Below are 24,594 nucleotides of genomic sequence, written 5' to 3'. Positions count from 1 at the left end.
TTCAATACAAAATCAAATTTGTAAGAATCAAGTATTCACTATAGTCAGAAGCACTGCTGTGCCTTTTAAGTGGATAAAGCTGGGCATTTATGAGCTCTGTCCCATGTCCTTACGAATCAGTGTCATTAAATTCAATGGGACTGCATTCTATACCATGTTTTGAAATGTGAAGAGCTCCAACAGAAGTCCCAGGAGATAACACAGGCCACATTTCCAAAGGACATTCTGTAAAGTATGGATTGTTTTCTTGTATGGTTTTGCATGTTTACATGCATGTGCATTTTATAGGATGTTTTCTTTTGATCACCTGAGCCCTAAATCTTTTGATTACTGCTTCCTTTGTAAATGACACATGCATTATACTTGACCTTTGACTTAAAGAGGGAGCTGAAATCCAGTTTCAAGGCTGGGACAATTCTGTTGATTAACCAGATAATAGCTTTAGCCAAATACAAGTATTTAATATTTCAAAGCCTCACAGAGTTCTGGGTCCTGTCCCATCCATACTTCTAGTCTCACAGCCAATTAAGTTGAATAATATTTATTCATATTTATTATTTTTTATTTACTAAAGGAAAAAACTCAATCACAATTTTCCTTAATTTAAGGATCGGAAGATAGAAGAGCTTCGACAGTCTCTGAATAGGTACAAGAAAGTTCAAGACATGGTGATACTGGCTCAAGGTAAAAAAGGTATTGTACAGTTCAAGAAGTTTTAAACTCTGTTCCCATTTAAACTGTAGGTGCATTGTGATAGTGTTACATTGACGCTTAGACTTACTATCTTTGGAGGTATCTCTTAAGTATGGTAAAATAGTATACCAGAGCAAACTGGTAAATTTCCTTTTCTGTCTGTGCTGCTGCACATTTGAGTGCATCTGGTAGCAGTAACTACTGTTGTCAGTTGCTTATTTCCACAGTGTAAAGTTAGCTTGAATGTGATGGGTTCTCACATTCTTTCCATTGCCTCTTGAAATGCCTTTCTTGGTTAGGTACTACATTAACTGCTAAATATCCATTCCCTTCACTTGCAAGTGTTCCTTGGGAGGGGTTGGAAGCTGAGACGAGCAGTCCTTGAGGATGCATGTTCCTTCCAGCCGAACAAGCACTGCCACAGCAGCTGCACACACTAATAGCAATGCCCAAGAGCTGCAAAAATACCTGTAGCAAAGTGGACATGCTGCCAACACTGTGTTGCAATGGCACACAATGTCTTCGGCATGTAATGAAACCCCCACAAACCACCATATGCAGCAGCTGTGGAATAGTTCTTCCTTACTGCGCTGGGGGGCAAGCTGGCTTTTCCTCATCTCTACTACTAACCTCTTCTCTCTTTGTCTCCCTGTCCACCTTCCCACACCCCTCAGATAATGAGCATAACCATGTGGCTGAAATGGTTGTTATATTACATACTTACATATTGTAGCATGTGATGTTATGTTTCATACACTTAAAGGCTGGTGGAGCATTCCAGATCCAGGAACTTCTGATTCCCAAAGGTGATAAATGTTGAGGGTGGTAGTCATCAGTTTAATGTAACTACACTGAGTACCCTCTTTCCCCTTTCTCCCTTAAAAGAAAAGCAAAACAAGCACATGGAGAGCATTACCCTGAAATGGTTCTGGGTTTTCAGATGAAAACACCCAAATGTTGGAAAACAAGCACTCTCTTTACAGTTACAATCCAGGTCTATTTGCATTATAGCTCCTATAGGATGATTTTTTTTCCCCCCACATCATACTGCTCTTCCACTACTCAAGTCACATTTTGTAGGTCGTCATCCTCTGAAAGACCTGTCTTCAACAAATTTTGGACATTAGCGTTCTACTAATGTATGTACACATAATATATGCACAACTTTAAAAGTCTGTGTGCTGTGATGTTGTATTGCTACGTTCTGGAAACCCCTTTTGTGTGCAAGTCCTTTGAAGGCCAGGGAAGGCCAACACAGCCTTTCACAGGCCTTGAACTGTCCCAGGTGTGTTGCGTTCTTTAGGGCAGATTGTGGGTTTTTTTGTTTGTTTTTTTTTTTTTCTCCCCAGCTTCTCTCAGCTTAGTGTCAGGAAACATAAACCGAAACTGGAACTGGCATGCTTTGAAGCATTCTGGGCTCAGCTTGGCCACAGGTGCCACAGGGAAGCCTTTTTGCTACCTCCTTGTTAGTAAGTGGCTTCCTCTCCCCTTGTTGTAAGGCAACAGCGATCAGACAGTTCTCCCTGTCTGTGGGCATCGATTTTGGTATGTAAGAGCCTTCCTCAAAACCAGCACTCAGGAGCACTAAGGACACAACTTGAATGTCTTCATTTTGCCAAAGCTAGGATCACACAGAATCCGTGAGGGAAGAGGAAAGAGGGTCATGAGTGCAAAGCAACATGCTTAATGTCGTGGAAGAGGAGGAACATTTTTAAAATAGGGATTGCTTTTTCATGGAGTGCCATTCCTTCAAAGAGAGGAAGAGGCTAAAACAGACATAGAGTCTCTGGGAACTGTGCTGTATGGTTGATTCATAGAGCAACAGACAGGCAGTGAAAAATGAGCAAGAAAGATCTTTCATGTAAACAGACTTTGGCTTATATTTGCATCAGGTCTTTTGCAACAAGTGCTAGGCTTCTGCTTGCTTTTTAGAAAGCATCAGTTTCCTTGAACATTCCGCTATTGGGGTCAGTACTCCGGTGTTAGTGACAAGTGTGGAAATACAGGTCTGTAGTGAGGCAGTTCAGGAGCAGCAAGTCACTCAGTGGACGCAGAGGATGTCAGATGCCGATGCAGGCTACCGAGTTAACTAAATGAAACACTCAGTTTGTGGCAGCCTGCAAACATAAAGCAGTCACTTAAAAGCTGGTGTTAAGCTCTTGTGCATCTGGACTACATTTTTCCTATGGGTAACTTAAAGACACCACAGAGACAGGTTGTTTTCGTCATATCAAGTCTCAGGCAAACTTTGACCCATCCCCCTAGTCTTTCCCTAGTGAATATGGGAAATGAAGTATTTAGTATGAAATCCCAGGACATGAGACAGGAAATAACTGCTTTGGTTTGTTGAGCTTTTTGAAACTGATCCCACTAAATGCTTTTACAAGGGGCTGGACTTCTGCTGTCAGATGCGTGTTTCCCTTCTGCTTCAACCCTGCCACGCTGTGGCAGTTGAATTAGGAAGCAGCATGTGGTACTTTCTCCTAAAAATACATAATTCAAGCCTCTTCCAATAGCCCATAAATGAGGATACTAGCTGTGCCTTGCATAGGAACAAGAGTTATCATGTATCCAGAAGTCAAACCAACAAACTTCCCATCTTCTCTCCCTGCAGGCAAGGAAAGTGACAGTGAAGACTTCTTGAATTCAGGATCAGTTTCTACAGTTTTATTGGACACACCAAATCTGACTGACCCAGAGAAAAGTCCATCCCCAACTCCTGTAACAGGATCTCCAATCCACAATGAGTTTAACATGAATATTCATGAAGAGGTATCTTTTTCTTCCTTTTTAAATTCCTTTACTCCTTGAAAACATTGCCTGTGCTGGATTCATGTTAGAGACACCAAAACTCAAGATTCTGAAAAGATTTTTTCTAGGTCTCACAGTTTTAGTAATTTTCCCTAACCTTTTGGACAAGGTGGATTTCTTGTGAAACCTGCTGAGGAGTTTCGTTGGAATCCAGTTGAATTTATTTTCCTTAATCAGGTGGGATCATGAAATAGCAAATAGCTGTATTCGTCATGATAATGGGTCTTAACTATTTTTCATATCAAACATGTCTATTTTTGGAGCTACATTTCATTTGTAAGGAACTGGAAGTAAACATGCTGGGACTCATTTAATATACCCTGTCATATTTAAAAGGATGCAATCATCATTACATGATTAGTAATAATGTAATAATTGTAATCATCATTACATAATTGCATTCAGTGAAATAACTAGGTTATGGTCCAATCTCTGGTTTTTTACAATCACATTTTTCAGTAATAAAACTATAGATATCTTCTCTTAAAGCTCTGAGTCAAAGAAGGGATTTGATAGACATAACTAAACAGCATGAACACACCCTGAAGAAAACTAAATTAAATTAAATATTCAGCAGCTTCTTGGTATTCTCTGAGTGGCCTGAGGACAGGAGTGAACCTGAAAAGTTAACTACTCTTCTTGGAGACTGTGGTAGAGAGAGATTTAGCTGGCAGCCTCTGGTGGCTTTTAAGGTTTTTGTCTACGCTATAGCTTATCAGTGCAGCAATTCATGCTTTATCTTCCAGTGACATTTTTCAAGTAGTAAACCACCACTGTCCTATAAAAGAAATAAATATATATATATGTTTTAAATTTTAATTTGGAGCCTTCTTTTCATAGTTTATCTATTACATTTACCGTTTATGACTGCTTAATTTGAGCTCATTTCAGTGTAAGAGATATTCTTCATTCTTTTTAGAATTCCTTACAGATCCACACAAGTGTTTTACAGATTTCAATCCCATCTTTTTCATCAACGTCCAAGAGCTCAGAAATTGTTGCAGAGAAAGTGAAAACGCAGCCTAGGTCAGATCCTGCAAGTGATTTGAGGTATTATTATTTTCATGTATTTTTCAATTGTAAATCCAGTATTCTGTGATGTTTAATGAAAGTAATAATCTGCCAATGACCATACCGTCAAGTTATTAAGTTTGTTAAATGAGGCGAACATTCACTTGTCTAGCTATCACAAACTAATCATGTATTTGTAAATTGTGTTGATTAAATATTTTTCAGTAAGTAAGCATTGATTTGGTGGTTGTTGCTTGTAGCAGTACTCATACTCTATATCAGTTGCATCACAAGAAATGAACAGGAGAGAAAAACTGACCTAATGTAATTAAGGACACCGAATTTTTATTTTTATCTAGTTTTACATCACCTAGGTCTGGCTGAGATAGTGTTGGCTGTGCTAGCAAATGTGTTCCTGATGATTTGCATTCAGGCATTTTCCACAGTTGCTAAAGATTGGTGTAAGGCACCACACAAACTGCCACAAAAGGGCTGTCCAACGCTGACCTTGAGCTGTTAACAGAGCCTCAAAAGGAAACCACAAGAAGTGTTTCAAGAGATCAGAGAAGGAGATATCCTTGGTGCCATCCTTTGATGTGTTGAAATGCAGATATTTCTTCAGTTGTTCTTATGAGAACTGTGCCTGAGATTTTCCAATGGCAGACTAAGCACGTAGATGCAGAAACTCAGAGAAGCCAGAGCAGGGAGTGCATGGCTGCACCCTGGGGCTGTGGCTGAGCTGTGGCTCCTGTGCCCCAGACTGCAGCCTCCTGGGTGAGAACCTCATGCAGCTCTAGCCATTGCTGCAGGGATTTATATCCTGCCTCTTAAAAACAAAACAAACAAACAACAACAACAAAAAAGCAAAGCACCAACTAACAACAAAACTCCAAGCACTGTGGGTAAGTCACAGGGAGCCAGTCATCTCTGCTACTTGGTGTTGCAATGCTACGCTATGCGTGCTGTAACCTCTGCTGCAGTATTGTAGTATTGTAGTTAACTTAGAGTATGGGTTTTCTTTCCTGGGGCACTTGAGCTCACCTTTGTCTTTTAGAAGACTTATCAACTGTAGAGGAGAATATTTGGCATGTGCTAGTGTGGTAACAGCTGAAGTGAAAGTAAATTATAGCAGGCTGAGATTTTAGGATTTCTATATTAGCAAGGTGTTTGCATGGAAAACTCAAATACATTTTTTTTTCATATCCTTCATTTCTACAGTGAAGGAAGATCAACTGGTTCCTCCCCAGGAACTCAGCTGTGTGACAGTCCAGTGTAAGTATCAAAAATATTTGGGAAACATATGTGGCTTTTGACTCAAAACCGCTAACCAATCCCTCCATATTTTACAGACACATGCAAATATGCCAAGTAATTCTAGCCAAGATGTAATGGTGGTGGTTTTCTGCTCATGGCCATTATTTTCCAATGCTTTATCTGTGCACATGTGCTAACAATTTCTTTTATATTATGAAGCATCTCTAATTGAGTCATAGACCGTTGATAGACATTGAAATTTACAGTTTTCTGTAGTACAAGTGCCTCTGATTTGCTTTTGTTCTTTTGATAGTGAGGAAAAGGTACTCAGCTGACTACAATGAAAACATAATTTTAACCTGTCACGTAACCTTATTCCCCAGGAAAATCAGTGGGACTGTTTATGAGCTCAAGGTTGAGTCAAAGCAATTTGTTAGCAATGTGCCCAAGTCAGTCAAAAGGGCTTGTTTGGTCCATTGCATAAGGCTTAACGTCTGTTTTTATTTTGAGTGATTTAGTGCCATGAGACTATTCCCAAAGCCAAATTCTACTGCCCTTATGCTGGTATAAAGATAGGTAACATTGTAAAATGTGGTGAAGTTACTCTTTTAACTGTATGTAGGGAAGACTTAAATGGTAACTTTCTTTTCAGACTTAAGCACTTCAGCATAGGTCTCACCAGAACAGGGAGATACCTGGTCTGAAATGGAAAATAAACTGTAGATAAAATACTAAAACATGATTGGCTTACTGTGCTTGGCTTCTGTAAGGATTAAATTAGTCAGAAGCCTCTTGCTAATAATACTGTTTTTCATAGCTTCTGTTTATGTCACTTTTGCCTGTGTAACTTCTGATTGTACCTCTGAAAATAAAACTTTAAATAAGAAGCCAAAAATATCCAAGGTAGGCATCATGTCACTGCAGCATTAGCATCAGTAATTATCATGTGGAGGTTCTTAGAATATCTCCTCAAACTGTGTGGGCTCTGATCAGTGTGTTGATTGCGTTAATTCAAAATGTCTTTGTTTTTGAGTATATCTCATCACGTATTGTAATGCTTTTCTAAAGCCAACTCCTGAGAGTGTATTTATCTTAGGAAATTTAATGCCAATTACTCAGCTTGTTCTTCATGTTGTTTCAGAACTTCTTCACTGCAGAAGTCTAGCAGTCTGAGCAGTTTGAAGAAGGAGACATATGAAGTGGTTGGTTTGAGCTCTTACTTCTGTCTTTCCCTTTGAAATGGGGATGATGTCTCTGTTATGGCACTGACCCTGTGGATGCCTTGTTTTCTTACTGTAAGAAATGCTGGGTCAGAGCAACGCTCCTCATATCATGTGTTACCAGTGGTCTCAGACATGTGACATCTTCTAGACGTTATTAAAGGAGAAAATCTGTCTTTGCAAATGTAGTTTTTTGTTTGTTTGTTTTTTCTGCTTGAGGTGTTTACCTGAAAATCTCATGCTGTGTTTTTCTTCAAGTAATGAGTGGTAGTGTGTTGTTTTTTTTTAAACTTGAGATGATATGCTTTTCTGATTTAAAACACAAAGAAAATGTGCTACCACTTCCTTCATGTTTAAGGCTAATAATTTTGGAAGGCCGTGTAATTAGTGCATTCTAAAATACAGTCTGGGATGGCTCTGTGTTTTAGGTGGTTGGGAACAAAATATTGAGCCATTGTGTTTCTGGTGATAGCTTCTGTTTAGGCCACTTTAGAAGAGACAAAACAGCTAGTCTCTGTCATCAAATCAAGGTAATTCCTATGGGTTTTTTTGACAGCCTAAACTGTTAAAAGCTCCTAAATTCTCTGATAGCCAAGCTAACCAGGAGCTGTGCTTTACAGCTTAAGAAGGATGTTGACAGTACTGAAAATACGACCAGAACTTGATGATGAAAGCTAGAAATTATGGGTTGGAGGCTGGGAGGTTGGTTGGTTTGGACGGGCAAGGAGTAGAGGCTGTGGATGTTTTATCTACTTGGCTTCTACCCTGTCTGATTTCTGCTTTGGGTCCTGTCACCCAGCTGTGCTCGATAGTGCCTTACAGGCTGCTTGTGGCTGATTGTGTACACAGCTAATCCCTTACAAAGTAAACTGAAGCAACCGTACTTTCATGTCAGCTCACTGACCTCAAAAAAAGCAAGAATTAGTCTGTGTGAAATACAGCTCCAAAGAGATATCTTTTGGGAATAAAAAAGTGCAGAGAAGGGTATTTCAGTCAGTTCAACTCAGGGTGACTGTAATGAATTGGATACTGACTATAAACTGTGACTTCTAAAATGTGTTTCTTAATCTTTCCCAAACAGGACAGAGACCCTGCACAGAAGCCAACAGAGGTAATGTGTGTGTATGCTCCTGTGTGAACACAGAGAAATGTGGACAGCAAGTAGTAGGTGGTGAAAGGCTCAAACTTGTAAAATTGCAGCATGCAGTTCCAAAGGGAGAATAGCAAACCTGCAAACAAGATAGCAAGGAGGATATGATGATTGCCACAACCGCTTTGTATCTCACACATTCTTGTCCTCTCACATGTGGATTATCTTTCAGTCTGGTAGAGCACAAGGTTGCCATCTAAGCTAATGTTTCCCGCACATAATTCTACTACTCAATAATTAGCAAAGCTAACCATTAACTATTACACTGACTATAATTACCTTTGATTAGTGTCTCTAAAAACCCTTGGGTTTCCAAATTGTTTTCTGTAACAGCTGTGTTCTTAAAGAGACTGTCATTACAGAACAGTTACACCATGGTCTACCCTACTGTGTCAGTAGTTTGCATGCAACAGTTGCTGCCTGTAGGAAGATCTGAGTAGAGAGAACACCTATATCAGACACTGCTTTTAGCCTGAATGTGGTATCCATTCAGCAAAAGCCAAAGGAATGTGTTTGTATTGTGAATGAGTTTGTTTCTGCCTTTTAAAGAAACAGTGAAACAGGGAAAAAGGTTAAAACTACTACTTCAAATTGGTGAACTGATGTTTCTGATTTTCTGTCCTGTCATTTTTACTCGTTGCTTGGTGCTTACTTTCCTCTCAACTTGGTCAGTGAACATAATCAATTAATTTGTTCTAAAATTGCAGAGCAGTGACAAGATGAAAGGGGCTGTGTGGCACTTGGCAGAGAACTGATTTAGTGTGGGGGTTTTGTCTCCCTCTTTGCTTCCCATTGCCCCTGCAGCTACCAATGGGGGAGACAGAAACCCTGGAAAGCTGGAAAAGTTCAAAGCCTTCCAGGACTGTATTTTTATCTTTTTCATACCTGTAAGCCTTACTTGCAAAAACTGAGAAACATCTTCAAGACAACACATTATTCTTAGAAGCTAGTGATAGTAATCCTGGGTCCTGAACATACTCAAATGAAGATCTTGTCTGTGTTCTCCTTTATGGCTTTTGCCTTGTTTTCTTGTAGTAACAAATGGGAAGGAATGACTCTTCAGGTTATCTGTCAGCAGTCACTTTGTATCTTTCTCAAAACGTTTTTTGCATTTCCCCCTGATACTGACTGTTTCCCTACCTTAAGCAGGTTAAACCTCCAATGGAAGGTAATAATTTTGCAACCCTCCCTCCAAAATCTCCTTCTCATGGTGTCACAGGAGATGAGGATAGTTTTGGTACCCGTAAAGCCAGATCTTCATTTGGACGAGGCTTTTTCAAGATAAAAAATAACAAGAGGACTGCAAGTGCCCCAAATCTGGGTAGGTATTGTGCACCTGCACTCAGATTCTGTGCATTTTGAACCAAGGTCTTAATAACAGAGAACTAAAGGTTTATTTTTCTGGGTGCTGTAACAGTCCTAAGAAGCAGGAAAGCCAGCCTTGGTCTCACTGTGACTTGGTGGTACTGTTCTCAGTAGAATGATCGGAAAAAAGCAACAGACAGAGAAAACCTCTCTGATGTAATGAAGTTAGTTGATCTGTCTCAACCTCTGCTATGGTATCTCCCCTGAGACTTTGTAATGGATTGCTGCAGTTCTGAAATGCTGGCTGTCTGGTAGTAGTTCACACATGAGATTTGTGGGTGTTCTTTTTTTCCATGGTCCCATCCTCAGTTTATCTTTCATAAGATTTTCAGATGTACAGAAATGAGGCAGCTACATTCAGTCTTCCTCTTTATTTTATGTGTATTTAAGTAGCCTTGCAAAAGAGATTGTGACAACGAGAACAGCATTGACAAGTTATTCAAGCTCATTTTGAGTTCTAGACCTGTGATGGAAGGTTTTTTGTTTTGGTTTTGTCATTTGATGACATTCACACGATGAAGAAATAAAATATTTTGCTTAATGCAGAAGCTGCTGTTATCAGCAGCTGAAATCCTACTTGCATTAGCTGCTCTGCTACAGTAGTATTTACACTGCTCCAGTTCAAGCATCAAGTGAGTCTGTCCATCAGATCTACTGCCATTTATCTAAAATTTTTTGATTTCTATTGCACAAAATGTAGGACTTTAGCTCTGCCTTTCAGAAACATAAAAGGGGATAGCTTCTTCTGTCTTGAGCAGAAGAGTCTCCTGCTTTTACTTACCGATGATAATTCTACATCATTTTTTAAAAGAAGTAACTTGCTCACACTGTAATTATGCATTGCACATTATTTACCTATGTCACATGGCATGGAAACTTACTAGCTTACTTGGAATAGATATACAGTCTATTCTGAGGGTTAGACTTTGCTTTGATTTATTTTGTGTGTGCTTTTGTGTAATCATCTGTTTCATCCTGAAATTAATTTGTCTAACAAGATGGAGTTCTTGTGGCTGTCATAAAGGACTGGAAGGTGGGCCATCTACAGCATGGTTCTGTGGATTTGAATGAGTTACCTATGTTATCCAGATTTCAGTGCTTCCATCTGTAAAACTGTTGTCCAGATACTTGTCACCCCACAGGAGCCTGTGTGAGTCACATAGCAGGTGACCTGCCTGCACTGAAGTGACTGAGGTGCTGTTTTACCCTTTCCACCAAAGATCTGCATTTCTTTTTCTGTGAGAGGGGGATTAGCAGTGAATTGGTAATCCTAATCTCTCTGTGAATTCAATGTTGTGTGTGGTGCATGTGTCTATTGTACCTCCCTCCTTTTGTCTTGTATTTTGCTGATGTAAGTTTTGAAATGTGTTTTACCTTGTCCCTCTGCGTGTTCTCTCCCCTTGTGCTGCGTGTGGTTATGTGCGTTGTTTGGATATCTGAAGATCGCAGTCGAAGTGCAAGTGCACCTACTTTAGGTATAGTAATACTGCATGTCTGCCTGTACCAGCGCTGCGCTGTGACTGCTGCTAACAGCTGGTTATGGCCACATACTTTTAAAGCAAAAGCTAGACATGAGAGCTCTGCATCAAAACTTTTGTGCATTGCTAAAAGGAGTTTCCATGTAACATCTGCCCTCTGCTATAAGTCAGCTGCGCCATTTCTTGATAGCTGCTACTAATGAGAGAGATTGCGGGTTACTTTGCAGAGACCTTTGCCAAAGCTTTGAGCACAGAGTTACCTACAGACCAAGGCAGCAACTGAGAATCAGCAACATATAAACAAGTGGGGCACCTTTGTGCTGGTGTCCCTCTTGGACACCCCTGTACAAACTTGAAGGGTGGCGAAGCAGGGTTGGAATGTATTTACTTCTCAGGCATTCATTTAGGGGAGCTCTGAGGGGAAGGGTATGTAAGTTCTCTTCTGAGAAGTAGTTATATTTATTATGTAGTAAATGAATGAGAAGTAATTGGGGCAGATTGGGATGGAGCTGTTTATGTAGTAAAACCTGGTCTTGTGATGTGAGCATTCCCTGGGTGATTCTGGCAAGGGCAGGGAGGACCTGCAGGGTCTGACATTAGCAAGTAGAGCTGTGTCAGCTGGGGTGGCAGCACAGCCATCGCGTGTCACCCGTGCTGACAAAGAGAGACGAGTGCTCTTGGCCCTCTTGGTTTCCCATACAGCCCCATAAATGTCATCTCCTCTTAGAGATTGTGTCAGTGGAGCAAGGCACAAGGAGCAAATGTTGCAATACCCACAAATCTCTGCTTCTAATGCATCTAGCCTTGTCCTGGTACTCTCTCTTCAGAATTATGTTTAAATGTGTTTTTTTCTAAGCTAGCACTTGTTCTTCTGCGAGTAAAGCAAAAATCACTAATGCAAAAGCCTGGTTTGACACTACTGCTGTCTCTCACTGGCAGAATTCCCATATTCAGTAGTGGTCAAACCGAAGTACGAAGAAGTCATCTTTTATGTGACCTTGTCGCTTCACTATGAGGTTTCACTTGTAAATCATTGAAGGAAAATGGGGCATGTTCAAATGTAGTCTAGCTGAAACATCTAAAATTTTGCTCAGTAGAAAGATACGCTGAGACCACGTGTCCCAGCAGTATGTGATCTAGCTGGATCCATGCAGCTTGTTTTCTCCTGGAAGTCTGAGAGTCCATGTCAAAAACAAACAATGGTCATCTAATTACACACCCGTGTGAAAATATGGTAAAAGTGGCTGCAGGCCTGACTGTCCGCCTGCTGTAGGCTGCCTTGCCACAGCTGCTTCATCTGAGCAGGCTTGTGCTGTCACTGTTCCTCAGCAAGCAGCATAAGCTCCACATGGTGACTTTATTCAGCTATATAGCACTTTGCTGCCACATCTCTGCTTATGTAGCCTAATAGATACTGCAGTTTTGTGTAGTTTTCTTTTTAAATGGTCTTTAAGTAGTTTTGTTCTTTGTTAGCTTAGCTTTTACTAAACAGTCTTGTAACAACTTCACTTGTGAGGTTTGTTGTCAAAGAAAACAACAGCTATAGATCAAACTTTTCACGTTAATCAGAGTGCTCTGTGCTTCTCTCCAAAGAGAAGATCCAGTTCAGACAGAGCCTAGACTTCACGGTATTTCTCTACAGAACGAAATGCTCCAGAACTTGCATGGGGGAAGCCCTCTTTCCACCAATGAGGTGAAAGGGCCCTCCCACTCCTGGGGTGTAGGAGGAATTGTTTGTTGCTGGAATTTTCTGAGTGGGGAACTTAGGAGATACTGCTGATCTTTAGGAAAGATGCCCACAGGGTAATCATTTCTTTTTTTGTGCTCTGGGGACTCCTGCTATGGCACTGATTTGTTCCTGGGCTTCTGTGAAAGGACACTCCCTGAGAAAGAGTGTACTTGGGATTTAATTCATTGATTAATTCACCAAATGTTTGTTGCCTACTCAACCAGCAAGGACATTGCCTTGGAGTGTTTCAGTAAGTCCCATGAATGAGGAACACATTTTGTTTCTCCTGGATTTTTCCCATCCTTTTTGCCCCATTTTCTCAACAAGGGGGCTCAATAATTTTAGAAAGAGTTGTTCCAGAGTTCAGGAGTGTGTTTGTACAGTGCTGTGGAAGTAAGTTTTGATGGAGCTTTGTTTTCTAATAGCTGAAACAGAAAAAGGATCTGCAGATCACTTGGACCTGGCTGGCTTGCCCCCTCGACCAAAAGAAACAGATAGTTTACAGATGACTCCACCTTCTCCAGATTCCAAGAAAAAGGCCAGAGGAATCAAGAAGTTTTTTGGAAAGTAAGTAAAAAATGCGAAATGACCGTTCTGCAGAGCTGGATTTTGCAAACGGTTTTGCAAGGGTTCCAGCTGAGCACTGGGGCTGCCCGAGCTGATGCCTTTGGGAGGAAGAAGCTGGTGGGCTTAGCAGGGGCACTGCTTTGTCTTCCATCTTCTTGTATGCATTTTCTCTCAAATCTGTCTCAGATTCTCATCTTCCCTTTTTCCCTCTCCATCCAGTGGCCCTGTGGTCTGTTCAAGGCAGGCTGCGGGCACGGTTGGTGTGACTGTCACAAGAGCAGGAGCCAGCATGGCATTTAAGGGTTTTTTGGGCTACTGGTGGTTTGGTGGTGGGTGGAGGAAGGGCTACAAACCCCATGGGAAATCTTGTGTGTGTTGGTTGTGCTAGTAGAACCATGCTTTTTCCTTGGTCAAATGTGAATATGTTTCCTTCCATTAATCTAGACTTAAAAGAAGTCAGTCTACCACTTTCAACCTAGATGATGTGTCTGAGACTGAGTTCAAAAGAGGAGGGACAAGAGCAACTGCAGGGCCACGACTGGGCTGGTCTCGAGACCTGGGGCAGTCTCACAAGTAAGATGAGTGGTGAAAAGTGTGCTGATGCTTGTCTTCCTGGCAGCTCCAGTAGAGCACAGGGTCAAAAGGAGAAGCACAATGTCAAAAGGATACATCCCCTCTCCTGGCGAGCAGAAACAGGCAGATGCATGCTATTTCCTCCTTTGAGAGGTGGTCTTGGCAAGGTTGAGGCTGGTTGGGTGGTGGGTGTCCAGGAGTGGGATGCTGCTGCTGAGTGAAGCTTTTCATGCCTGTGACTTTGCAGGAGTGCATCTGTAAGGATGCACAAAATGGAACATGAGCCCTCGTGTGGCCGTGACAGATATTCCTCCAGTATGTTTCCTGCTGCATTTCTAGGGATTAAGGCCAAAAGTGAAATATTATGGTTTTTTTTCAGAGTTCTAGCCACCCTAGGCAGCAAAGGTGATTGTGCTAGTAGCATTAATAGATTATGTTTATTGCAATGGTGACAGGAGATCAGTAGAAATTTGCACTTTATGGTGCTAACAATTCTGACACACTATTATATGACAACATTATATTTATGCTATATTATATTAATTATATGCTAACAATTCTGACACACTATATATATATATTAGAGACACACTATTCCAAGGCTCACATAGCAGCTGATCATGATGCACGTTCTCCCCTGGAGATTGCCCCAGCTCCCACCAAATACCCATGAGTGAATGGCTCAGTTGTTTTTATTATTGTTGTTGTTTTTGTTATTATTTTAAGTATGAAAGCAGGAGATTGAGGCGTGGGATTATCAGTCTCTTTTTTTTTGTAAAATCTTCTAAAGTGAGCTGGACATGCCATTTGCCAAGTGGACAAAGGAGCAGGTATGCAACTGGCTCCAGGACCAAGGACTAGGCTCTTATATAAGTAATGGCAGACAATGGATATTGTCGGGGCAAACACTTCTTCAGGCTTCTCAGCAGGATTTGGAAAAGGTGAGAAGTACTAGAAACACTACTTTTAATTAAACTTACCAAAAAAAAAAGTATTTATATTCATGTAAATTATGTCTGCACTGTAAAGTGCATCCAGTCAAAATAAAAATGTAAAAAAAAAAAGTTTGTTTTCTTTTTAAATATCATCTGCAACAATGCAAAATCTGGTTCTTTGTAAGTGACATTTAGTAGAAATGTAATGTTCTGTAATGAAACTCTTAATTAGAAGTTTGTGAATTAACTTCACTAGACATGGACACCTGAATTGGCTGTGCTGCTTTTTAAAAACATGCACACAAGACTGCTTCATTATCAAACAGGTTTGAAACAGGTTCATTAACATTTATTTATGGCACAGTTATTTTATGCCTGTGTGAAAAAGGTGTAAAAAGCTGCTGCTTTGGTATGGATGTATTTTCTGCCCATTTTACACAGAGGTATACACCCTGTTACACACAGGGTGACCATTTTCTTTGTCTTAAGTTATGGAATTGTTTATATCTTGTTTCCTGAAACTAGAAGCAGAAAAAAAGTTGGTTTAGTTTACACTTTGAATCCACAATGTTTGCTAATGTTTGAATTTCCAACTTCTAAGAATTACTGCCCTCAGGAAATAGTAACCCTGGGGAAGGGGGGTTGTTTCAATTAGACAGTAAGCTAATTCAAAGTTGTAGCTATACTACAACTGGAGTACAAGAAGTGTGATGTGGACATAGTGGTTTGCAGTACTCAGAGGTAATATGAACTAGTGAGCGCTAGTAAAAGTGTACATGGGATTAAATAAATCTTCAATGGCTGCACTTACACCTCTAGACTGGGGAAGTTCTTGTGCATTTGGAAGCATTAATAAATTTCAATAATTCCTGGGACCTTTATATGCTTTTAACTAACTCATTTAACCTTACCTGCCTAAGTGGGAGGGAAGGAAGTAAAAACATCAAGTATTTTTTTTGAATATTAACATGTTTTAAATTGTTTGTTTGTTTTAAGCTGGTATGATAATACTATGACTGATATTTTCATATAGTTCTAAAGAACCTATATCCCTTAATCCACTCCAGTGAGCTGGCATTTCCATAGTTCCAAGCATGTGCTGAGATGGTGTTGGTATTCAGCCATGGGAAATATACCTGCCAAGTCACCATCAAGTGCTGTTTACACTGTGACTTTCTGAAAACATATTCAATTCTTACGTAGCAGAGGGAGAAATAAAATACAGTATTGTCACAAGCTTTGCTGCTTTCCTTACTTTCACAGGAGCTTGGGATAAAGCACCCATTGCATCGGAAGAAGCTTCAGCTTGCTCTGCAGGCGCTTGGGTCTGAAGAAGAAAACAATCATGGAAAACTGGATTACCACTGGGTTACCAGTAAGATTTTATTGCATGCTGAAGCAGCAACTTTTTGTAGGGGTTCCTAATCATGGCAAATTTAAGGCTCAAAGAGTGATAATAGCACTAACTGGTGTTACAGACATGGTTGGTATTAATCGAGGAGAGCTTTGCCACACTAATGTGGTTGTCTCTGTCTTAGGGTGGCTGGATGACATTGGCCTCCCCCAATATAAGACCCAGTTCGATGAAGGAAAGGTGGATGGCCGAATGCTCCATTACATGAGTGTGGTGAGTAAATGTTTCTTCTTTTCATGACATCTTTGCCATGTTCTTAGTTCTTCCTCACTTCAAAGCACACTGGCATACCTCCAGACAGCTCACTGAAGACCAGGTGAGGCTGGAGAGACCTGCTTTCAACCTGCCATCATTGTGACTGCATAGATATTAAATTCACTTTAACACTTAAACCTCTTTCCCTCAGCCCTCCCGCAGGAGTTTGCACCAGCCAAATCCTTGCTGTCCCCATAAGCACCCCATTTATGGGGCACTGGAGGGCATCTGTGGCTGGTTGGGCAGCTCTGGCAACACAGACATCTGTTCTCAAATCCCTCTGGGGAGAGCAGGACCAGATAGACATCTTACAGGGTCTGGTGTCCGTGAGGAGTCAGGTCATGGCAGTCTGGCTTGTAGCTTCCTAGAGCAGAAAGTTGACACATCTGGAGGCCAGCAGACCATCTGCACATTCCTCTGGGCCTTTGTTCAAAATTTTAAAGAGAAACTTAGAAGTACTATGAGGTCACCATCTGCACATTTGAGTTTTGCCCCAGATGACAAGATCTGTTGAAAGGAAGCTAAAGTTGGAGCTTACACTTGCTCTTGCAGTATTGCAGAGGCTACACACATACTCATGTTGTGTACCAAAAGCAGAGCTCATTTGAACACCTATGCATCTCATATGTCTCATGAGATGTCAGTATTTTCAAAGCTGTTGAACAGTTCAGAAATTGGGCCTGCAAATTTTCTGCATAATTGCAGGGAGAAAGTTAAGAGGTGAGAGTGTCAGAAGCACTGCCAGTGCTAAAAAGATATTCTGGGATGCCATATTTGCACACGCTGTATCGCCGTGTTTAAAGGACTGCTTGAAACTGTAGTGGGTATCCTGTGTTAACGCTAATAGCTGCAACCTGTAGAAAACTGAAGCCCTGATAGTACAGCTCACCTGCAAGTATTTCCTATATTCTTTCCAGCTTTAAAGACACTATCTTAAAGTGAAAGAGCAAACATAGTAAGCAAGAGCCCAGACTCATACATGAGTAATGGGAAATCTTGCGCTTAATTGTCTGTGACATTGTCTGATGTGCTCAGGCAGCATGTGTAAGTACACAAAAGCATGCAGATTCTGTGGTCGGATTTCATGCAGCTGGGCTTTTGCTGTTCATGATGCTATTAATTAATAGAAGTAGGTGGCAGTTTTTCTTCTCTTCAATGAGCAAACATTAAGTCTATTTACATATTCATGTGGATGCTTAGGGTTAGAAAACCCAAGCAATTTTCTTTGAAGAGAATTGCAGTTTTAAGAGACAGCTTGTTTGAAAACAGGATACATTTAATAGCATTTGTATAATGTATTTCAAAATGTACAGCACTAATGTCAGCAACCCACTTTAGTGCCTGTCAGGTGAAGCCAACCTAGCAGGTTTCATTTGTCTAAAATGTCAGGTAAGATGACTTATAAGGCATTTGTTCTTCTCTGGAGAAGTAAATGCAAACTGAGCATAGCCAGTATTATTCCCTTCTTTGTAACAAAGAAGTCAGTTGCAGTGGTGTTCTCTCATGAGTTGTGCTATGAACAGAGTAGAAGTTATCATTCTGTGCCATGTTTGCATGTATTTTTTACAGCTCTCACATTAGCTCAGCTACCTGACATGATTTTGCTGTCAAGTGCTTTTCAGTCAGATACTCAAGTACTTGCTGCTTGCATAAGGTGTTTTGGTGTTTGCTTCCTTTAGTTTTTGAGTTTGGACTTTAATATAAAAGTAGGAGGGAGTTTCTTTCTTCTGCTTGTTAAATCATGGAGATCTGATGCCAGCAGGTTCTGCTGAGGTTGATCTTGTGTTGGGAGACTTTATCACTCTATTGACTAGATGAGCATTGAATGCTGATAGGATACAGTATAGGTGGTAAAGGAACTTCTGTTATTCAACAGTCTTTTTTTCTCTTAAAGTAGAAAAGTAATAGGTGGACAGAGGAGGGAAATGCAGCAGGGGCGTTGACTTTTAAATAGGTATTTTTCCTGTCAATTCCCTTTAATTTTAAATTGCTAGGAGTGTTTTAGAGTAGAACCAATAAATTTTTAGCAGATTGTGTAAATAATCAACTAAATACAGCTGTATGCAAAGTATGAAAAATACTGTTAAAAATCACATGAAGATTTACCCCGACTCAAACTAAAATAGCAAACTATGAAATAGAAACTCTAATCTTAAATTCATCATAAGGTTAGCTGAAAACAATGAAATATTTGGGCAAGTGAAGAATCTAGTCATAGATTATTCTGACAAAATTACAAAATAGTCCAGTATTTGTAACACATGTAATACTAAAACATTTATGTCAGGGTTAACCCTGACATAAAGGTGCATAAATTAATTTGTCAGCCAACTTGTACTGGAAAAGAATCAGACTTTGAGACACTTAATGGCACAATAAGGATTAAATTATAATCAAAGAGCCTAACTTAGCAAGAATGCAAGTCTCACAGCATGTGACCCCTGTTGCAGTGCAGGACAAGTTCTTTGTAGCCCTTCTCTGGTGCTGCAGTAGCTAGCTGAGGTTGAGCTGGGAAGTCTCTCCAGGCTGGTCATGTACTCCTTCATGAAACTTTTTCATGTCTTTCTGAGAGAGAAACTGATTATTTTGGTTTTGGTATGATAAATTTCTGGGGCTAGACATTGGAGTGAAAACAGAGGTAGGCAAAGAATGGCATCTTCTGCATTGCATAGATTGCAAACCCATCAGCAGGTCACAGCAACAGTCTTTTCTAACCTGCAAGCCTCATGTAAACTTTTTGTCTCCTTGGCTGTTTTCACCATGTGTATCCTGTGAGTTAAGCCCTCTTGGTTGCCAAAACACTCTCTCTTCCCCTTCTCAGTGATTTGAAGTAGCCCTTAATATAAGAAGAAGAACAAGGGGTATAATGGAGCCAGAGCAAAACTGCTGCTTGCTGCTGTTGTCACAAAGGGGAAGGAAACATGCCTCTCCCAGCTCTTGACGTCTAAAAGCTACCTATTCAGCCAAAGGGTGCGCCTGGTGGCCAGTGCAGGGAGAGGGACACTGTGAGGCAGTGTCTCGTTCTTTGGCATGGTAGAAATTCTCACACGTCTCAGGAGATGTGTGACTCTTTCTATGAAAGAGTGGTGGGAACCTAAATAGCTGGTCTGTGTGAGCTCTAAAATGAATTTCTCTACAAGATTAATGTGTAAGTAAAAAAACATTGGGAGAATCAAGCTTTTGGAGAAAGAATCATCTGCTTTTGTTAGTATCACGTGTTGCAGAGAGGAGTGTGCCTGTGTCTTTGCGTGCTCTTACCCTGCGATGTGTGAGAAGTGGCTCATCCCATGCTGAAAATGATGTGGTGTAAATTCACAGCCAGGCTGCCTTGCGGTGCCATATCAGGGAGGCAAAGCTCCAGGCCATCTGGGTGCCTGATGTTGCTCCCCTGGCATGTGCTGGGGTGCTGAACAGGGAGTTGGCACTCCTGGCCAACCTGCCCTCCTTTCCTCAAACTGCAGGAGGTGTCTGCACAAGGTAGGAGCTCCAGGGTAATGGTAAGTCAAGGTGAGCCTCTCAGCAGCCTGCATGTGGTCACCCTTTCCCTGCCTTCTGCCTTACTGTGGCTTCCTGCTGTAAGCCACTGAACAGCTCCTTCCACCACTTATGACTTGCATTTCTATAAGCATTCGCAGTTGCAGGAGACCAACCTGACATAACCTCATATTTTTATTTCCTCTTTTTTTTTTTTTTTTTTTCATTTTAACCATACAGAATGTCTCAAATAGTTTTCAGGGTAATTTATTGTTTTAAATTAAACTTCGAGCTGGATGTTTGTGATATTAAAACTTTGGTCAGGACTAAATGAAAATGCTGTCTGATTCTGATGCAGTGTGTTTAGAAAGCTGTCCTGTCTCTAATAGGATCACAGAGGAGGCATCATCTCACCCTTTCCCATCATCATCACTCCAGATTTCTTATACTAAGCTCCATACCGTATGTGAAGAACATCACGCAGGAGCTAGTATGGAGCAATATAGGAAGATTTTCTTCAGGGACAGATGGTTTGACATCCTGTGTCTCATTTATTAAAATTTTATCCCAGAATGTGTCAGATGTGACATTTTAAGCCAGAGTCCAAAGCAGTCTCCTACAGTTGGATGTTAGTTCCTCTAATAAGTGCATTTGTGTTTACTAACTCCCCCTTCCTCTTCGACAGGATGATTTGCTGTCCTTGAAGGTTGTCAGTGTCCTCCACCACCTCAGCATCAAAAGGGCCATCCAAGTTCTGAGAATAAATAACTTTGAGCCTAACTGTCTGCGCAGGAGGCCATCAGATGAGGTACTGCTTGAAGATGGAACTGTGAAGAAGAATCCTCTAGGTTTTTTCTGGGTGTTTGTGATTATTCCTTCTTTGCCCTCTTCTCCTTTATTCGCTGTCTCCTATTTCATTTTGTTTCATTTTTTGTTTCCTCTTTCTTATTTTGTTCCCAAGTTTCATGCCCTGCTGTAATTACCTGGAACACCACTTTTCTTTCTTCCGCGGGCCATTGCCCCAGAGTCATATCTCTTTGCCAAATTTCCCATTCCTCTTCCCTCTTCCTAGCTGACAACTGGCTCTCTTGCCTTTGATATGCTTTCAGTAACACAAGTCATCTTGAACTTAGTGCACAGTTACTGTGAGGCTTATGTAATTGTGAAGTCTATGGCCGTGTCAGAATTTCCTCTGTAAAAGAAATTTGGTACTCTTATCAGATGGGAAACTGCTATCAGTTTGTTTTGGAAGCAGTGTACACTGACTAGGGAAATGGCTGATGAACCAACCCAGAGTCTTGGGTTTAGATACATGATGCATATCTGCACCATGTGGAGATAGCTAGTTTTCAGCTCCACTGGTAGAAATTGCAACTATTCCTAGTACGCAGCAAGATATTCAAACGGCATGAAGTATGATACGGACCTGCCCACTCAATTCACAGACACAGCTCATGTTATTTGGCACAACTTCCTGTAAAAAGAGCAAGAAAGATGATCATTTCCCAGTAGGATAAACACACACTAAGCTGCTGTGATCAGTTCTAGGCTTAGATTATTAGAAAGATAAAACATTTCATGTTGTGAATGAACCACACTTGAAACTGACTTATTTCTAACCATACTGCGTTGCTGGAAGGCTTTAGACTCTTCTTGTTATGACTAGAAAAACATCAGAAAGGTAGCTTCATATCAGTGTCCTCATCATCTAGAGTTGTCAGTATCTTAACTCTGAGTTGAAGAAGCAGCTTAAGAAACTCAGGAGAGCTCAGCATATTGTGAACCCTTTGCAATACAGAGGTAAAATATTTCTGATGAAATTTCAGTTTGTATCTGCTCTGAAATCTTGCAGTACTTGGGGAATGCGTGGGGTTTGGTCCAGACCCATCTCTGCTTTGACATTGCTGCAAGATAGTAACCCAAAAAGAGTGGAAGCTTTTTCTCAAGTGCAAGGTGGGCTTGTGTGCATTAAAGACAGGAGAGGTTTATTTCAGTAAAGGTTAGGCTGCGACAGCTATGTTGGGAAGTCTCCTTAACTGCCTGTTTCTCCTGTTCACAGAGTAATGTCACACCTTCTGAGGTCACCCAGTGGACCAATCATCGCGTGATGGAGTGGTTACGCTCTGTTGATCTGGCAGAGTATGCACCTAATCTGCGGGGGAGTGGTGTGCACGGGGGACTGATGGTAAGGTTTTAGGCAGGCTTACTCTGTTTTATAAAAAAAAAAAAATTAGAGCTGAGAATTGCTAGAGCAAAGTTCTGATATCTTTGCAGCAGCCACACTTATTTTTTCTTCTGTTTCTGGTTAATAATAAGTTGCTGTCAAAATTCATTACCTTATAGTTTTAAAAACATGAATGTCTTGGGCAAAATTAGTTTGGAAAGCAATGAGTTTGTTTACCTGTATCCCCCTCACAATTTGATGGTGTTCTCCACCTTCCACTATCTTCCTTCCTAGACCCGAGTATGTTTTTCTTTTGTGAGCGGGGTTTGATTCTTTCATAAAATCTGTAATTTCAGTGTCAAACCAGCATTGCTTTTAGTTGCTCTACCATGAGATGCTCCAGGCTAGAGACTTATACTTGTAGAATTCTGTTGTGATTGAGAGGTATATCCTTTCTCCAGACGTTTTATGTCTGTTTATTTTCCATCATTCCTTTGACTGCATTTTCCAGCATTAAAGAGGATGGTGAATAAACGTTTTGTGATAGCTTCACCTATCACATGAGCTAAGGTTGGATTTATGTGTTCTTTTTTTCTTACCTGCCAGTTTGTTTCAATATAGCTCAAGAAAGCAAGTCTGGAGGTAGCATTTTATGCATCCTTTAACTATTAACTTTAACTTTATTAACTTTAACTATTAACTTTTAACTTTATCTCTTTTTGCTTCCTCTTTGTTGTATATTTTCTCTAAAATAAAAACAAAACTCAAAGCAACCTTAGGAGGTGACTAAGACAGGTGTGCCTCTTGATGTCCTTGAGACCTCATCAGACAGTATTGGCTTCAGCTGTATTCTCTGTGGTTTGGTTAAAAGGTTTTGGAGCCACGTTTCAATGTAGAAACCATGGCGCAATTGCTGAACATCCCACCAAACAAGACACTGCTGCGACGGCACTTGGCGACTCATTTCAACCTCCTCATTGGGCAGGATGCCCAGCAGAAGAAACGTGAAGCCATGGAGTCCCCAGACTATGTCCTCTTAACAGCAACTGCCAAAGTAAAGGTAGGCCACTTGTTCTGGGTCCATGTATGAGCTTCCAGGCAGACATTTAGATATCCAGTTTTACCTGTTCTTGGAGCACAGTTCAGTGAGGTCTGAGAAAAGGGGCTGGCTGCTAATGAAAAAAACACATTAAAATAGGACTCAGCAGTTCTGGGTTTGACTCTTGTGTCTACTGTGAGCACACCACATCTCAGCTCCTCATACATACAGACAAAAGGTAGCACTCTTGTGGGTTGTCCTTCTCTCTATACTATCAGATGTTTGGGATGTAGACTCTCTCTTACTGTTCATATGCTCTTGGTTTTATGTGATGGCATTCTTCTGTCATCTTGGATTCTTTAAATGTTGCTTTCCTAATAGTGTTAGAATGAGAGAACACATCTTGTTCTTTTGGATGCAGTTATCAGGAAATGCAGCTATTCAGAAAGTCATTGTTAGGAGAACAGTGGGGTCTTAACGCTTCATCATCTGCTTACATTGATTGAAACATCAAATGCAGAGAGATCTGTTAATTCTTTGCTTACTCTAATTTGTCATTTTTCTCTTCACTTGTAAGCCAAAGAAACTTGCCTTCAGCAATTTTGGAAGCCTGAGGAAGAAGAAGCAAGATGATGTGGAAGAGTATGTGTGTCCTATGGAACTGGGGAGGGCTTCTGGAAGTGGGTCAAAGAAGGGTTTTAAGCCTGGCCTGGATATCCGAGTGTATGATGACGACGATTTGGACAGACTGGAGCAGGTAAAACAGTTTAAAATCCTTGACTCTACTGTCATGGTTGGTGGAAAACCTCCTTTTCACAATGAAACCTTTCCTTTACTTTGGCCTGAGAAGGTCCTTACTTCTTACAGTCACACAGCACTACTAACAAACATAACAAACATGTCTCTCGGCACAGGAAGATACAAGCTGTGAATGCAATGCCTGTAAGACCCTCTCTTGCGTAGCTTGTGGCCCTGATGGGCCACACTCTTGCCTTGCTCTGACCAGGTTGGGTGTAATCAAGCATTTACATTGTCTGCCGTACTTAATTGCCATTCTATTGTGGCATACAGAGGATTTATTATTCATTCATTATTCATTATCTGTTTTTTGCAGATGGAAGATTCAGAAGGGACAGTGAGGCAAATAGGAGCATTTTCTGAAGGCATCAACAACTTGACAGTAAGGCGTAAAACTGGTGTCTGTAGAATAAAGTTCCTTTTTCTGTAAAATGGACCTAAGACCTTTGCCAGTCTCTAGTATTAAATAGCAGTGCTGAGTTATCTCCAAACACACTTAAATGCAAATTTTCATCACTGTTAGCGGCTCTGTCAAGCAGCTTAGTTTTGTATTTTTGGGGGCAATTGCTTTGCTAGATATCGGTGCTTTTAGTGAGAGAGAGTGTTTGGATGGGGTGAAATACCTCAGTCTCTGAGAACCTAAGTATGTAAAATAACTGTGCAA

General features: G+C 40.8%; 1 protein-coding gene across 38 annotated transcripts in view; it reads left to right on the top strand.

Moving 5' to 3' along the window:
- PPFIBP1 (PPFIA binding protein 1) overlaps positions 1-24,594 on the top strand; it is a 110,973-nt gene that overhangs the window by 83,362 nt on the left and 3,017 nt on the right. For 21 of the 38 annotated variants that reach the window (XM_080581993.1, XM_080582025.1, XM_080582024.1 and 18 more), the window contains 18 exons: positions 609-693; positions 3,308-3,465; positions 4,424-4,554; positions 5,734-5,787; positions 6,911-6,971; positions 8,071-8,100; positions 9,289-9,460; positions 10,947-10,979; positions 13,137-13,278; positions 13,723-13,851; positions 14,642-14,792; positions 16,050-16,161; positions 16,325-16,413; positions 20,615-20,737; positions 21,989-22,114; positions 22,965-23,153; positions 23,710-23,889; positions 24,247-24,312. In XM_080581993.1, the coding sequence (XP_080438119.1) occupies positions 609-693; positions 3,308-3,465; positions 4,424-4,554; positions 5,734-5,787; positions 6,911-6,971; positions 8,071-8,100; positions 9,289-9,460; positions 10,947-10,979; positions 13,137-13,278; positions 13,723-13,851; positions 14,642-14,792; positions 16,050-16,161; positions 16,325-16,413; positions 20,615-20,737; positions 21,989-22,114; positions 22,965-23,153; positions 23,710-23,889; positions 24,247-24,312 (2,031 nt within the window). The remainder of the gene's footprint in view (positions 1-608; positions 694-3,307; positions 3,466-4,423; positions 4,555-5,733; positions 5,788-6,910; positions 6,972-8,070; positions 8,101-9,288; positions 9,461-10,946; positions 10,980-13,136; positions 13,279-13,722; positions 13,852-14,641; positions 14,793-16,049; positions 16,162-16,324; positions 16,414-20,614; positions 20,738-21,988; positions 22,115-22,964; positions 23,154-23,709; positions 23,890-24,246; positions 24,313-24,594) is intronic. The other 17 variants (XM_080582008.1, XM_080582014.1, XM_080582013.1 and 14 more) reach the window with 4 other exon arrangements.

The sequence above is a fragment of the Anser brachyrhynchus genome (assembly GCF_964034855.1).
Source record: "Anser brachyrhynchus genome assembly, chromosome: 1".
Lineage (NCBI taxonomy): Eukaryota > Metazoa > Chordata > Aves > Anseriformes > Anatidae > Anser > Anser brachyrhynchus.
This window is presented reverse-complemented; position numbering and strand designations above follow the sequence as displayed.